A 15,770-nucleotide genomic window follows, 5' to 3' on the forward strand; every position below is an offset into this window, starting at 1 on the left:
TTACTCACTCGCAAACATTTTTGGAGGGGTTGTGCCCCCTGAATCTATATAGACGACACAGCTCACGGGGTGCTTCGCATCTAAAAAGTGGGTAAATATTCGAGCTGTAGTAACATGTCATAAATGAAAACAAAATTACTTGATTTACTGAATATTTGACGCCTGTATTTCTTTAATAGTGGGGGGGGGGGGGGGAGTGATTCTATCACAACTCCTTTGCCCATTGACCCCAAACTTATGGTCTAAGTCTGCACTTTTTAGCTAAAGTAATGGATCTGTTCAGCCAAATACTTAAACATGTGCTCCCAGAATTGGAATCGGCAGTGAAAAAGTGATATTTGTGCATGCCTAGCATGGTTTATGCAGTATTGCACAGTAGTAAATACGTATTGTTGAATAGATTATTACAAAAGTTAGTTATTGTTAGTTAACTCTGCCACCTCCAGCTCCGCCGCCTCCTGCCACTGTCTCCAAACCATACAACATAGCTGGTCTCACTACCATCTTGTAAACCTTCCCTTTAACTCTTGCTGGTACCCTTCTGTCACAAATCACTCCTGACACTCTTCTCCACCCACTCCACCCTGCCTGCACTCTCTTCTTCACCTCTCTGCTGTACTTCCCGTTACTTTGGACAGTAGACCCCAAGTAGTTAAACTCATACACCTTCATCACTTCTAATTTTTGCATCCTCACCATTCCACTGTCCTCCCTCTCATTCACACACAGGTATCCCGTCTTGCGTGAATGAGAGGGAGGACGGTGGAATGGTGAGGATGCAAGTAGAGGTGATGAAGGCGTTGCATTTAATAAATATTGTAAATGTGATATTGCTTCAAGTGTGTCTTGCCTCCTTAAGTGTCTGAACCTTGCCACAAGCTGTTAGCGGGGCTGTTGTGTATTCATGCAAGAAGGCAAAACTTGGTGTTGTCCTGTTCTGTAAGCCTTCTGGAGGAAAATGGCAAATGTGCTGAGGCTACACAGGGAGACATTCTTTCATCTGCCACGCCAGTATGTTTGAGAATCGAAGAGACGTTTATTTCGTCTCAGCTTTCACTTATTTCATTTGTTTTAGTTCCTTTAAGAGAAGGTCAGACCCTGAAGTTCTGCGGATGCTCTGGGTCTAAGATGACCTCCCCAATGTATGCCGGCGCATTTTCTTTTCTTCTGCCGTTCCTTGCGTTAAACCTCTCCATAAAAGTCAGCAAAGCAGCGTGACGTCTTCTTCGCCGCCGCGGATAAAGGACGGGCTTGAAGATGAACAACCTTTGACACGGGACTAACACCAGCCTTTCAGAGGCAACAATGAACTTTGCAGCCTTGTGTTTCCTCAAGGCCTCGTAGTGGCTGTGAATGAGTGCAGGTGGGTTAATATTATTATTATTATTATCAGTATCATTATGGGGTCAGTAAATTCTTCATGACCACATCTTTCTTTTGGCTTTTTTTGCACCATTTCCCCTGTAAATGCCTCAATACTGAGCGCACAGTACTCATTACTGCATTTACGGAGCCCTTCCTACCAGCTTGTATCATTTGCCAAGGTTTAGGCCATAAAAGCCTTGTTTCAATATCAACCATTTTACTGAATCAGTGGTGATTTCGGCCATTGAATGCCTCTAAAGCGCAGCTTTCTTCCCAGTGTGTAGCACTGGCAGAAACATCTATGAGCCGCCGCCTGAAGGCAAGTGCCTGAGATATGAGTTCTGCCCTCTAAGAACCGTTAGTCACACTGACAGTCACCTAAGGCGGTATAAAGGACCCCTCAAAGCCATGAAAGGGGGGAGGGGGGGAGACACAGCACTTCTCTTCTTCAAAACGCCCAAGTGAGGAGCAAAGAGAGGCACAGAAGGAGGGAAGAAGGACTTTCTAAAGTCTGCACTTACACCCCTTCTCATATGGGGGCTATACCTTGGAGCAGACATGAAGGGGGAACCCATATAGCTACAAGGCCCGGTATCATAAATAACACAAGACTTTTCCTCTCCCCTCTCCTCTCTTCCAGTTCATCACCGTAGCCGTTTCATATGGTAACTAGGTGTTCATTGTGTGGCCACATTGTTGCCTATCTTTCAAGTGGCTCAGAGGAGGAAACCTTGAGGTAGGAGAAGAGAAGGAATTTTTGATGAAAAAATGCATTATTCCATCCTTTTCCAGTCCTCCCCCGACCCCCCGCCCCACTCACACACACACAACCTTTCTTAGCCTCTCACTGTGGGAGTGGAGTATTTATTACATAAACGGTAAAAAAAAAAAAAAAAAAAGGGAAGAGGACTCTGCTGGAGAAAACCAAGTGAAATAGAGAGTAAGAAAGCTTCAGTCTTTCACCCGTCAGGTCGAGGATGTGGGTTGGACGGTGGACTGTGCACTTTTTTCACCTCTGCTGACACAATATTGGTGTGACTATGCACTATATATATATCTCCATCCATCCATCCATCCATCCATCCATTAATCCATCCATCCATACATCCATCATCCAAACCGCTTATCCTGCTCTCAGGGTCGCGGGGATGCTGGAGCCTATCCCAGCAGTCATTGGGGTGGCAGGTGGAGAGACACCCTGGACAGACCGCCAGGCCATCACACAGGGAAAACATGAATATTAAAATTTAGCATTTTCTGATACAGTTGTATGTAAAATTGATTTTCACATTTTATATATATATATATATCAATACAGATACAGGAAAACAAGGTTTAATACATTGCAGTACAGGCCTGTTTCGTGCACTGTGCCCTCATCAGCTGCTGAACTGCAATGTAATAAAACGTTTTTTTCCTGTATCGGTATTGATATTCCGCTCCTCATTAGTTGAGCACTTATAACATTGATGGTGTCAGAAAGAAACCCACTCTATATATATATATACACTACCGTTCAAAAGTTTGGGATCACCCAAACAATTTTGTGTTTTCCATGAAAAGTCACACTTATTCACCACCATATGTTGTGAAATGAATAGAAAATAGAGTCAAGACATTGACAAGGTTAGAAATAATGATTTGTATTTGAAATAAGATTTTTTTTACATCAAACTTTGCTTTCGTCAAAGAATCCTCCATTTGCAGCAATTACAGCATTGCAGACCTTTGGCATTCTAGCTGTTAATTTGTTGAGGTAATCTGGAGAAATTGCACCCCACGCTTCCAGAAGCAGCTCCCACAAGTTGGATTGGTTGGATGGGCACTTCTTTGAGCAGATTGAGTTTCTGGAGCATCACATTTGTGGGGTCAATTAAACGCTCAAAATGGCCAGAAAAAGAGAACTTTCATCTGAAACTCGACAGTCTATTCTTGTTCTTAGAAATGAAGGCTATTCCATGCGAGAAATTGCTAAGAAATTGAAGATTTCCTACACCGGTGTGTACTACTCCCTTCAGAGGACAGCACAAACAGGCTCTAACCAGAGTAGAAAAAGAAGTGGGAGGCCGCGTTGCACAACTGAGCAAGAAGATAGGTACATTAGAGTCTCTAGTTTGAGAAACAGACGCCTCACAGGTCCCCAACTGGCATCTTCATTAAATAGTACCTGTTAGAGCCTGTTTGTGCTGTCCTCAGAAGGGAGTAGTACACACCGGTGTAGGAAATCTTCAATTTCTTAGCAATTTCTCGCATGGAATAGCCTTCATTTCTAAGAACAAGAATAGACTGTCGAGTTTCAGATGAAAGTTCTCTTTTTCTGGCCATTTTGAGCGTTTAATTGACCCCACAAATGTGATGCTCCAGAAACTCAATCTGCTCAAAGAAGTGCCCATCCAACCAATCCAACTTGTGGGAGCTGCTTCTGGAAGCGTGGGGTGCAATTTCTCCAGATTACCTCAACAAATTAACAGCTAGAATGCCAAAGGTCTGCAATGCTGTAATTGCTGCAAATGGAGGATTCTTTGACGAAAGCAAAGTTTGATGTAAAAAAAATCTTATTTCAAATAAAAATCATTATTTCTAACCTTGTCAATGTCTTGACTCTATTTTCTATTCATTTCACAACATATGGTGGTGAATAAGTGTGACTTTTCATGGAAAACACAAAATTGTTTGGGTGATCCCAAACTTTTGAACGGTAGTGTATATGTGTGTGTGTGTGTGTGTGTGTGTGTGTGTGTGTGTGTGTGGTCTGTCCAGGGTGTCTCCCTGCCTGCTGCCCAGTGACTGCTGGGATAGGCTCCAGCATCCCCGCGACCCTGAGAGCTGGATAAGCTGTTTGGATAATGGATGGATGGATGGATATATATATATATATACACACCACCTAGTCTATGGCATTATATCGGTGTCAATCATATTTTAATATTGCTGTGGTCAAACTATTCTACTGGCTGGCAGAGTATGAAGCAGGCTAGATTATTAAACCTGAGTGTTTTTAGTTTGAGTCTAACAATAAGTAATGGGCATACCGCACATGACGCATCTATTTTTTACATTCTCTCTCTCTCTCTCTCTCTCTCTCTCTCTCTCTCTCTCTCTCTCTCTCTCTCTCGATTCAATTCAATTTAATTCAATGGTGCTTTATTGGCATGACTGCATTAATTATAATGCTGCCAAAGCAGGTGACAGTGAAACAGGTCAACAGAGTACCAAACAAACAAACAAACAAACAAAAAACCTTTTTTTTAAATAAATGAAAAAGGAAGAGGTAGAACTGGTAGAAATATAGAATAGTATTGGAGTAGTAATTGGAACAGTAATTGGCAGTGTTTTGGTCACTCCTTAGGCTATGGCATTCTTACACATAGTGCGCTGCAAGGTGTGACCTTTGACCCTCTCCTAAAATAAGTGGCCATTGTTCTTTCTCGTCCAGGAGTAGAACATTTGGAATCTGGTTTTCAAATGTCTCCTGGTATTTTTCTCTTAAGTTCTGGAATTTCTCACAATTTAGCAGGAAGTGCATCTCTGTCTCCACCTCACCTGCCGTACAGTGACCACATATTCGTTGCTCTTTTGGTAGCCAAGGTGTTGTGTGTGTCTGCCCTTTTCCATGGCTAGACTGTGGTCACTGAGCCTGTACTTGGTCAGGATGTGTCTCTGCTGACTGTCTCTTGACAGTGGACAGACAGTCAGCCAGTCTGTCTTCTCTTTTTAGGGCCCCATAACATTCTGATTTGTGTGGTAATTTGGTTTCTGTGTCCCAATGTTCAGAATATGAGTTTTTGCATGTTTGATGACTTGGTTTCCTCTAATCTGTGGTTGGTTAGCAGTGCTAGTCTGAAACTCATCTATGTCAGTGGTTACGGGGTGAGTTAGTCTGAAGCTCATCTATGTCAGTGGTTACGGGGTTAGTTAGTCTGAAACTCATCTATGTCAGTGGTTACGGGGTGAGTTAGTCTGAAACTCATCTATGTCAGTGGTTACGGGGTGAGTTGGTCTGAAACTCATCTATGTCAGTGGTTACGGGGTGAGTTAGTCTGAAACTCATCTATGTCAGTGGTTACGGGGTGAGTTGGTCTGAAACTCATCTATGTCAGTGGTTACGGGGTTAGTTAGTCTGAAACTCATCTATGTCAGTGGTTACGGGCTGAGTTAGTCTGAAACTCATCTATGTCAGTGGTTACGGGGTGAGTTAGTCTGAAACTCATCTATGTCAGTGGTTACGGGGTGAGTTGGTCTGAAGCTCATCTATGTCAGTGGTTACGGGGTGAGTTAGTCTGAAACTCACCTATGTCAGTGGTTACGGGGTGAGTTAGTCTGAAACTCATCTATGTCAGTGGTTACGGGGTGAGTTAGTCTGAAACTCATCTGTGTCAGTGGTTACGGGGTGAGTTAGTCTGAAACTCATCTATGTCAGTGGTTACGGGGTGAGTTGGTCTGAAGCTCATCTATGTCAGTGGTTACGGGGTGAGTTAGTCTGAAACTCACCTATGTCAGTGGTTACGGGGTGAGTTAGTCTGAAACTCATCTATGTCAGTGGTTACGGGGTGAGTTAGTCTGAAACTCATCTGTGTCAGTGGTTACGGGGTGAGCTAGTCTGAAACTCATCTATGTCAGTGGTTACGGGGTGAGTTGGTCTGAAACTCATCTATGTCAGTGGTTACGGGCTGAGTTAGTCTGAAACTCATCTATGTCAGTGGTTACGGGGTGAGTTAGTCTGAAACTCATCTATGTCAGGGGTTACGGGGTGAGTTGGTCTGAAACTCATCTATGTCAGTGGTTACGGGGTGAGTTAGTCTGAAACTCATCTATGTCAGTGGTTACGGGGTGAGTTAGTCTGAAACTCATCTGTGTCAGTGGTTACGGGGTGAGTTAGTCTGAAACTCATCTATGTCAGTGGTTACGGGGTGAGTTGGTCTGAAACTCATCTATGTCAGTGGTTACAGGGTGAGTTAGTCTGAAACTCATCTATGTCAGTGGTTACGGGGTGAGTTGGTCTGAAACTCATCTATGTCAGTGGTTACAGGGTGAGTTAGTCTGAAACTCATCTATGTCAGTGGTTACAGGGTGAGTTAGTCTGAAACTCATCTATGTCAGTGGTTACGGGGTGAGTTGGTCTGAAACTCATCTATGTCAGTGGTTACGGGGTGAGTTGGTCTGAAACTCATCTATGTCAGTGGTTACGGGGTGAGTTAGTTTCACAACCAGCTGAATGAGGGGACTCTTTCTCTCTCTCTCTGTGCATTAATTTTGCATGTAGGGAATGCATGCAAAATTCTCTCCCTCTCTCTCTGTCTCTCTCTCTGTCTCTTTCTCTGTCTCTGTGGATTTGTTTAATCAACCTAAGACAGTGAAATCTTTCCAGATATGTGTTCTTATTCTACTGTGGGCCATTCTTCTCTCTGTCAGCAGGATGGCTGTCCAGCAACATTTGCAGGACGGGAGACGGAAGGAATCCCGGAGAATCCCAGCAGAGTACATTATTCATCTGCACTTGTTATTTCCATAATTGCCGGCATTGTAGTGGTGTTTGTAATGTCATTAATAACACGCCCCGGCGTATAATACGCTTAATGTTATTTATCTGTTGGCAGATAGCGAGATGCTGCTAATCCTCATTCATTTGCTGTGGATCAATGCAAATCCGCTAGTGTGAGTGAAATCCCCCACCCCGCTCCCCGCTCCCCGCCTCCCCGAGCCGCCAGTTCCTAATGCATTTTCCCACTATTAACCATCCATAATCCCTGCTAATCATCGCTAATCCACATCTCCTGTGTGTGATGATGCTTCCCTGATGAAGGGGGCGTCAGCGTGCACAAGTGCCTGGGCACCGCTGAGCCTCGAGATCCTCCGAAAGTGCTGCCAAAGGCCCATCGCCTGTACGGGAGCGTCTGCCGGAGAGCTGAAGAAGATAGGATTGGGCGATGTGTGTGTGTGTGTGTGTGTGTGTGTGTGTGTGTGTGTGTGTGTGTGTGTGTGTGTGTGTGTGTGTGTGTGTGGCGTACCAGGGATGTGGTGATTTCAATAGTTGTCTTTCTCTATCTGAAGATAACTCCCTGGTTTTCGGTTGATTTATCAGCAGACTGGAAGCTTCGTGCCATGTGGTGGCCTGGTGGCCTGTCCAGGGTGTCTCCCCGCCTGCTGCCCAGTGGCTGCTGGGATAGGCTCCAGCATCCCCACGACCCTGAGAGCAGGATAAGTGGTTTGGATAATGGATGGATGGAAGGATGGACGCTTCGTCCCATACCAGGAAACTGAACTGGGAATTGCAATTGAATGCCGCACAGGAAATGCATGTTGCACAAATCATCATTGTCATCATCATCATCATCATCATCATCTCTCCATCTGGTAACTTGCCACCTCCTCCTTACTCTCCTCTCTCCCCTTTTCATTGAGACTTTCACACTTGACCATGTCATTTACTTCCATGTTCAGTGGCATATAACTGCTGTTTTGATGCTGGTCACCCTCAACAGTGTGTGTGTGTGTGTGTGTGTGTGTGTGTGTGTGTGTGTGTGTGTGAATCAGGGGCATCACAGCTGTCCTTTGCTAGAAGTTTGTAATAAGACAGTTTCTAGATTGCTTTGTTCAAAGGCGCAGCGGTTATAAAGCTTCCCAGACAGCATCCGGATGTGGGCCACTTCAGGCAGTGATGCGGCACTGATGGCCTTCTTCTGGCCCTGACAAAATGGATGTGAGCCTGAAGTGGCCCACATGTATAATAGCAAACATGGCCCAGCTATGCCAAATCAAATGTGGGCCTTTTTTGGCAAAGACGCGGTGCTCTGGGCAACATGTGATCTGGATGTGACCCTGAAGTGGCCCGTGTGGTAAATGGTGAATATGGCCCAAGTATCACAAAACAAATATGGCCACCTTTGGCAAATGTGTGGCACATGCGGCATTGCTATGGCTTGGTTCTGGCCCAGATCTGGCAAACAGGAGCGGACCGCCCAAGTGCCATCGTTTCACAAGGTATGTGGGCCGGATGAGAGTGTCGGGTATGGGACGGGTCCGGGCCACAGCAGTTTTGCTATGTGGGTGGGTGTCAGGAATCTGGAGTTGCCTTTTTAAACGTTATCAGTGTAGCTTACAACAGTTTGACCATTTCTGGTCATTTTATTTCTCCCTCTCACCATTTTGGTTTAAAGTGGTGGTACGTGTTCTGGATGGGGAGGCATGAGAAGTCACCACACTCAGGCCGCAGGATGTGAAAATGGAAATCCGTCTTGTTAGAGGATCTTTGTCGCGTATTATTTCTAGTTGCTATCACCCCAGATATGTCCAGGCCACAGCAATTTTGCTATCTGGGTCCGCTCCTGTTTACCAGATCTGGGCCAGAACCAAGCCATAGCAATGCTGCATGTGCCACATAATTGCCAAAGGTGGTCCATATGTGTTTTGTGATATTTGGGCCATATTCACCATTTACCACACGGGCCACTTCAGGGTCACATCCAGATCACATGTTGCCCAGAGCACCGCATCTTTGCCACAAAAGCCCACATGTGATTTGGCATATTTGGGCCATATTTGCTGTTATACATGTGGGCCACTTCAGGCTCACATCCGTTTTGTCCGGGCCAGAAGAAGGCCATCAGTGCCACATCACTGCCTGAAGTGGCCCACATCCGGATGCTGTCTGGGAAACTTTATAACTGTTGCGCCTTTGAACAAAGCAATCAAGAAACTGTCTTATTACAAACTTCTAACAAAGGACAGCTGTGATGCGCCTGATTCACACACACACTACTCTTAATAAATCACTGATGCTTGTACCTTCCTCATCTTACCGTGTGGGGGCGCTTGTGGCTCGTTATTAGTCTGGATTTGAGTCAGCCTCACGGAGCCCAAATCCGGCCTGTTCGCCTGCCCGTCCGGGCCGCTTAACCCGCTGCAGGACGGACGCCGGTCTTGCTGCGTGTTCTTGCTGTCTGTCCCCGTGATACAGGCTCGTCCACATCCTCCGTCATGCCGCCACTCCAACGTGCTGCTCGGTTCATTTGGTTCGTCCGGCCGGCGGTCCCGGCGGTCCCGGCGCCGCTCGCCTCCCGCCTGGTGCAGGCCTCCGTCTTGCAGCTGGGTCGGAGCACCTGTCGCGGTGCATGCTGGTCACTAATACACCAACGCTTCGCCCGTGAGCAGGTGGACGTGCAGACACGTGGCACAGAGAGACAGGCAGGTGCACCTGGATAGACCTGCTCATCCCGGTTCCTCGGACCGGCTGTGGGGGTTTTTGGTGAAAAACGAATCCCAGCGGTCCCGTCCGGGACTGTGGTCCCCGTGTCCTAGGCACGAGCGGCGGCGTGGCACGTGGAAACTTTGCCTGCTGTTCATCAGACGGGCGTGCGGTCTCGTTGGGGAGACGCGTCACCTTCGCGGTGAGAGGGTTATGTGGCGCGCGACATCACCATGGCAACTAGTATCCCGTCCACACAAAAACAAAACAACAACAACAACAACAACACCATGCAGCGAATGTGAGGCTGCTCGGGGGCACAGCTTCACTTTCTCACAACACTGCCGGAAACCGAGGCAGCTGTTCCGGTGTTAGACCATAACTTCCGGAGGACTGGGCGTCGGAGAGGTGACCGGATGTTACGAGCCCGAACTTCCGCCTGCTCCTTTCCAGGCATGTAACGTAGTTGTCGGCGTGCCGTACCGAGATGTTTTGAGCGCCGGCCGGGGAAAGGAAAGCCTTCGTCAGGGCCTGTCCTCCCAAACCAACGCGCCATCATCATCATCATCATCATCATCATCATCACCATCACCATCATCATCACCACCACCACCCGCCTCGCTGCGCTGGACAGGACGAGCGCGAGGCTCCATTTTGCTCTTCGTTAATTAGACCTCGCGGTTAATCATCTACAGAGTTTCCCCAGACGCGGAGGAGCCCGCGCCGCTGCCTCGCTCGCGGCTGAAGGACCCGAGCGCAGCTTTGCGGCGCGTGAACTTGATGAAGCGGGATATTTATAACTGGACGTGACACAGCAGCCCCCCCCCACCCACACCTGCCCCCCCCGGTGTGCCTCTGGTGCGTAAAAGAGGGTGTGCGCCTTTTTACGCGCACAGCAAACACAAGCGGTCCCTCCTCGCCCGGTGGCGAGGAGCCGTGGCTCGTTTCCGCCGTGGCTCGTTAGCCGGAAACGAGGAGGCCGCATAAAGTAAGAGTCACTCAACAAAAGGAGACAGTCGCTGATCTCTTATTAATATTGCACAATTTAATACTGCGATTACACAAAGATGTGAACAACTTCGGATTGTGTGAGCTCGTAGGGGATGCCTGAGGTAAAAAGAGGGTTTGCTACGTGGCTTCACAGCACATGTACACAGGGTCCGGGTCCAACGAGCCTCTCTACTACACTACAGGAGGACGCACACGCACACACGCACACACACACGCACACACTGCTGCAAAGCCGAGCCACGCTGGCCTCAACATCTCGCTTTTTTTGTTGTTGTTGTTGTTTTTTTGTTTTTGTTTGGCGGCCTGCATCACAATCGCTCCACCAAAAACCCACGCGCGCACGCGCCATTTATTCTCTGCACCGAGTAGCCTTATTAAATATTCGGTTGGTGTTTGTCTTGTTTACCCGGTGGTGATACAAGAGTCAACAACAACAACAACAACAACAAAAACAAACAAAAAACAAGAAAAGAAAAGAAACGAGCGTGGTTATGACCTCAATGACGACAACAGACCTTTTCTTGTATATATGTTTTATGTAAATAATAAAATATTACTATAACATAAATATAAATGTGACCTTGCAGTCTACATTTAGCAATCGACATACAACCAATGATGTAGTAAACAAAAACAAACAAACAAAAAAAAGAAGAATGAAATCCACTGCAACATAACCATTAACAGAGCCAAACGGAAAAAGCTCCAAACACACTGAGCACAGATGTGTGTGTTTGTGTGTGTGCATATACATATATATATATATATATATGTGTGTGTACATATATATATTTATATATACACACACACATATGTATATGTGTATATATAAATATATACACACACGTATATATATGTTTGTGTGTGTGCATATACATATATGTGTGTATATATATATTTATATACACACATATATATATATGTATATATGTGTGTGTATATACACACATATGTATATGTGTGTATATACACACACACATATATATATTTATATATACACACGCATATATATCATATATATATATGTGTGTATATACACATATATATCATGTATATATGTGTGTGTGTGTATATATACACACACATTTATATATATATTTATATATATATATATGCACGCACACACACACACACACACACACACACACATGGTCAGATTCATAAATGAAATCATATTAAAATATCTTCTGGGAATTAGTGAGTGTACAAAACTGCCCGGAAAAAAAACAAACAATATCTCAGAACAAATACAAGTTTACATATTCGACATATTTACATTTGGAAATAATCCTGGCAACATTTTCTCTAAAATTTCTTTTTTTTTTCCAAAAAGAAAAAAGAAAAAAAACAACCAAAGGGGAAAAATAAAAAAGAAACTGGGGTTATTCCCTCTGCACTGAATAGCACTGCTTTTGGATTTGTTTGTTTGTTTGCTTGTTTGTTTGTTGGGCTGTCCATCATTGAGCCACGGCGCCCTAACGAGTGGGTCAGCTCTCCCGGTCGACGGATGAGAGAAGAAGAGAGAAAGGGGGGAGTGAAATACATCCAGAGCGGCTCCCCCACCGCACCGCACCGCACCACCTGAACGGGCGGCTCTCTTTCCTCCGGACGGGCTGCGGCCGTCCGGCAGCACGCGGAGGGGAGCGGCCACGCGTCAGCCTCCTGCCCGGATCGCAACTTTGTAGCACAGTGGGACGAAAGGAACAGCGCGCGGACAGCCTGCTACTCCGATAGGGGCCTCGCGGGAGGTACCTGAGATATTTACGCTCGCTTCATATTCAGCCAATCGCTCTGTGAGTGAGTGTGTGTGCGTGTGAGTGTGCGTGAGAGTGTGCGTGTGAGCGTGTGTGTGCGTGTGTGTGTGGCATGGAGACAGGCTCTTACAGGCAGGTAGAAATGGGAGCTGACAGTGATGTGTGGCGATGCTGGGAAAGCTGTAAACATTACATCTGATGCGTCAAAAGCCTGAATACTGGACAACGTAGCTCCACTCACACTTTCATCAACAGCTAATCATAATAATCATAATAACAATAATAATAATATCAACCAAAGGATAAGTGCTCCATGCAAAACAACAACAACGACAATAATAATAATAATAATAATGATAAAAAATACCACAGTAAAACAAGAGAGAGAACCTGTTTATAATCCATATTGCCCTTTTTTAGCGTCTGTTGCTCTCTGCACATGTCGACGTGTTAAGCTGCAAAAACCTCTGACCAAACATTTTAAGGCTATCAGAACCGGGACGTCCTGCTGACATTTCGTTGTGTTTTTTTTCTCTTTCGTTTTTTGTTTTAGTTTTGTTGTTTTTTTTTGTTGTTGTCGTTTTTTTTTGTTTTTTTTTAACGTATCTCCTATTACACTTTATGAGCGGTTTGTTTTTGTTTTTTTCTCTGGTGCCATAATTTCCGTCACTACCGTTCCACCGTCACCGACTCTTGCGGCCATCGTGACTATAAAGTAAAGTTCAAAACAAAACAAAACAAAAAAACAAAAAAAAAAAAACAAAAAAAACAAACAAATGTAAATAAGAGGCTGTGGTGATGAGTGACAGCGCACGAGGGTTAATGGGAGAATGGCAGACAGCGTCTCGTGGCGTCTCGTCTCGTCTGTGCGTTACAGTGTTTCCAGACCAGGTCGCCACACTGTAACCGCGCAACACGGGGTAGGTGGAGAGCAGGGTTTAGAAAGGGGGCTAATTGGCTGGAGGCCGGGAAATGAAAGCGTCCTTGGGGCCATGTGGGCTGCTCGCCTCCAGTGTCGATGGGGTTCTCCTCTCCTTCTCCTCCTCCTCATTCTCCTCCTCTTCTAGGCAGAAAGAAGCCCGTCTCACTGGCGAGCGAGCGGGTGGCGGAGCGCCGCAGAGGAGGAGACGGCCTCGGCCGGCCCGCTGTCATACGCTCCCCCCTTACAACGGCCCTCGGGGGGAGTCACGCGCACGCCTCCTCCGTCGCCTTTTGGTACATAAACATCTTTGCTTCGTGTTAAATACGCACGGAATCGATTCAGTGTGAGCGAATGTCTTTTTCTTTTTTTCTTCTTCTTCTTCTTCTTCTTCGTTTTTTCCCCTTTTTTTCTTATCATTTCCCCCCACTTGTCATCATCATCATCATCATCATCATCTACGTATAGTTGGACATCACCCATCTCCGCGGGTTCTGAGGACAAACACTCAATTTTGCCCAACTTTTTCCATGTCTCTCTCTCTCTCTGTGTGTGTGTCTGTCTCTTGTTATTTATCTCAGGAAAACAAAAGCAAAAACTTAAATACTGTAAACTCCGTAGTCCTTTCACCCCCCCTCCTCCCCCTCCCCTCCTTTTCTATTTTCTTTCACCACCACCACCACCACCCCCCCCCCAGAAATAGTTGGGTCGTTCAAGAGAACAGTCACTGCACAGGACTCTGTAGTGTGTGGTGCAGAGGGGGGGTCTCTGCTTGGGAATATACGTCCTCCATGTTCGGATGAGGGACCCCCACCGGCGTCATCCGTTTCTCTTTTTGTCTTCTGTTGCAAAACCAAACGCGGACGACTTCTTTCTCCAGCTGAAGGGTGCCGGCTAAAGTGGTGATCTCGTGCGCGGACGGCTTTGGGCATTTTAAGAAATGGTTCTCCAGCGCCCCTTTCACCCCTACTTCGATCGAGGTCCTCTTCTTTCGTTTCCTGCCCTGCGCGGCAATCTTGTCCAGGTTGGTCGGACTGCCCGTGTTGGAGTCTGTCTCCTCCAGCCACTTGTTTAGCAGCGGCTTAAGTTTGCACATGTTCTTGAAGCTGAGCTGCAGCGCCTCGAACCTGCAGATAGTGGTCTGAGAAAAGACGTTTCCGTACAGGGTGCCCAAGGCCAAGCCCACGTCCGCCTGCGTAAAGCCCAGCTTGATTCGCCGCTGCTTGAACTGCTTGGCGAACTGCTCCAGATCGTCGGAGCTGGGCGCGTCCTCGTCCGAGTGGTCCTGGTGGTGGCTGAAAGCCTGCTGGGGGGACTCCATCTGGTTGTCGTGGCTGCCGGAGTCGTCGTGGAGCGGGTCCCGCATGCCGTGGTGCAGGGAGCCGGGCTGGGGGCTCAGCATGGCGTTGAGGTTCGTGTATCCGGGCTGCGAGTACACCAGCGACTGGTGGCCGTTGGACGCGGGGGACAGCGGGGACAAGTGGTGCGTCGTGGTCGGCGCCCACGAGCCGTGATGGCCGCTTTGCGACTGCTGGTGCACCAGATGAGATCTGTGGTGGAAGCCGCTGCCGAGATCCTCGCGGCTCGCCTGCACGCCGGCTTTGTGCTCCTGCTGCCCGATGTGGGTGCCGCTGGTCCAGTCGGTGTTGGAGGTGGGCAGCCACTGGTGGTGCGTCAAGCTCATCGGGTGTCCCGTGTTGGTCGCCGCCAGCCCTTGCAAGTACTCGTGGTGCATCATTTTCTGCACCTCTCTGTAAGTCGTCCCCTGATGCATCCGGTCCGAATCCGGGTGCATGAGCGGGTTGGACGGTAGGGAGTTATTCCGCGGGATATACTGAGCTGTTGTCGCCATGGCTCCGACTTCGAAAACTGACGAGCACTTCGGAGGTCTGGGGGCTTTAGAGCCAAAAAACGCAACAACCTGCTCTGGGGAGGTCTCCTGGAGGAGGCGAGGACACGCCTCCCCTCTGCTTGTATTGGCTCCTCGCCGCTCCGAGCCCGCAGGAGGCGCGCTCAATAGGCGCAGGCTCGCACAGCGTCTGAACGGCGCATTTTTACGCACAGAATGGATGGACTCCTGTCACACGCGTCCCGGAAGCGCAGAGGCTGTGTTCGGGGAAGATCCGTTATTCTGCCTCGGCGCTGCTCTCGGGACACGTGTCCCAAACTTTCTGTCCGTCGTCTACTTTCCCAATGAATAAAGGCCAGCCGCGCGCGCGCGGATAATTCAGCCACTGTGGGCCAATGACCGTCCCCTTCCCCCCCTTGCTCCAAAGCGGGCTGGACGGTACCGGGGAGCGGCAGGACGCGCCGCTCGTGTGCTTCGCGCGGGGTTTTTTTTTTTTTGGGTTAGCACGTTTTGCAAATAACCACGTGGGGGAGTACAGAGATCTTTTTGAAGGGGGTGACAAATCCACCCCTCCACCCCTCCCCCCCTCCCTCTCTCCCCACCTTTATCTCAGGTCACTGACGACTGGGGCTCCTCGTCTTACATAGATTATAAATGGCGACGTTTCCCGAATTGCGGCCGCCCACG

At 47.5% G+C, this 15,770-nt stretch overlaps 1 protein-coding gene across 1 annotated transcript; it reads right to left on the minus strand.

Moving 5' to 3' along the window:
* Positions 1–13,945: 13,945 nt before the first annotated feature.
* On the minus strand, positions 13,946–15,086 carry pou3f1 (POU class 3 homeobox 1). Its single transcript, XM_056286637.1, has one exon. The coding sequence runs from the start codon at positions 15,084–15,086 to the stop codon at positions 13,959–13,961; it is 1,128 nt and encodes a 375-aa protein (XP_056142612.1). The 3' UTR covers positions 13,946–13,958.
* Positions 15,087–15,770: the final 684 nt, after the last annotated feature.

This window comes from Lampris incognitus, chromosome 9 (genome assembly GCF_029633865.1).
Source record: "Lampris incognitus isolate fLamInc1 chromosome 9, fLamInc1.hap2, whole genome shotgun sequence".
Taxonomy (NCBI): Eukaryota; Metazoa; Chordata; class Actinopteri; order Lampriformes; family Lampridae; genus Lampris; species Lampris incognitus.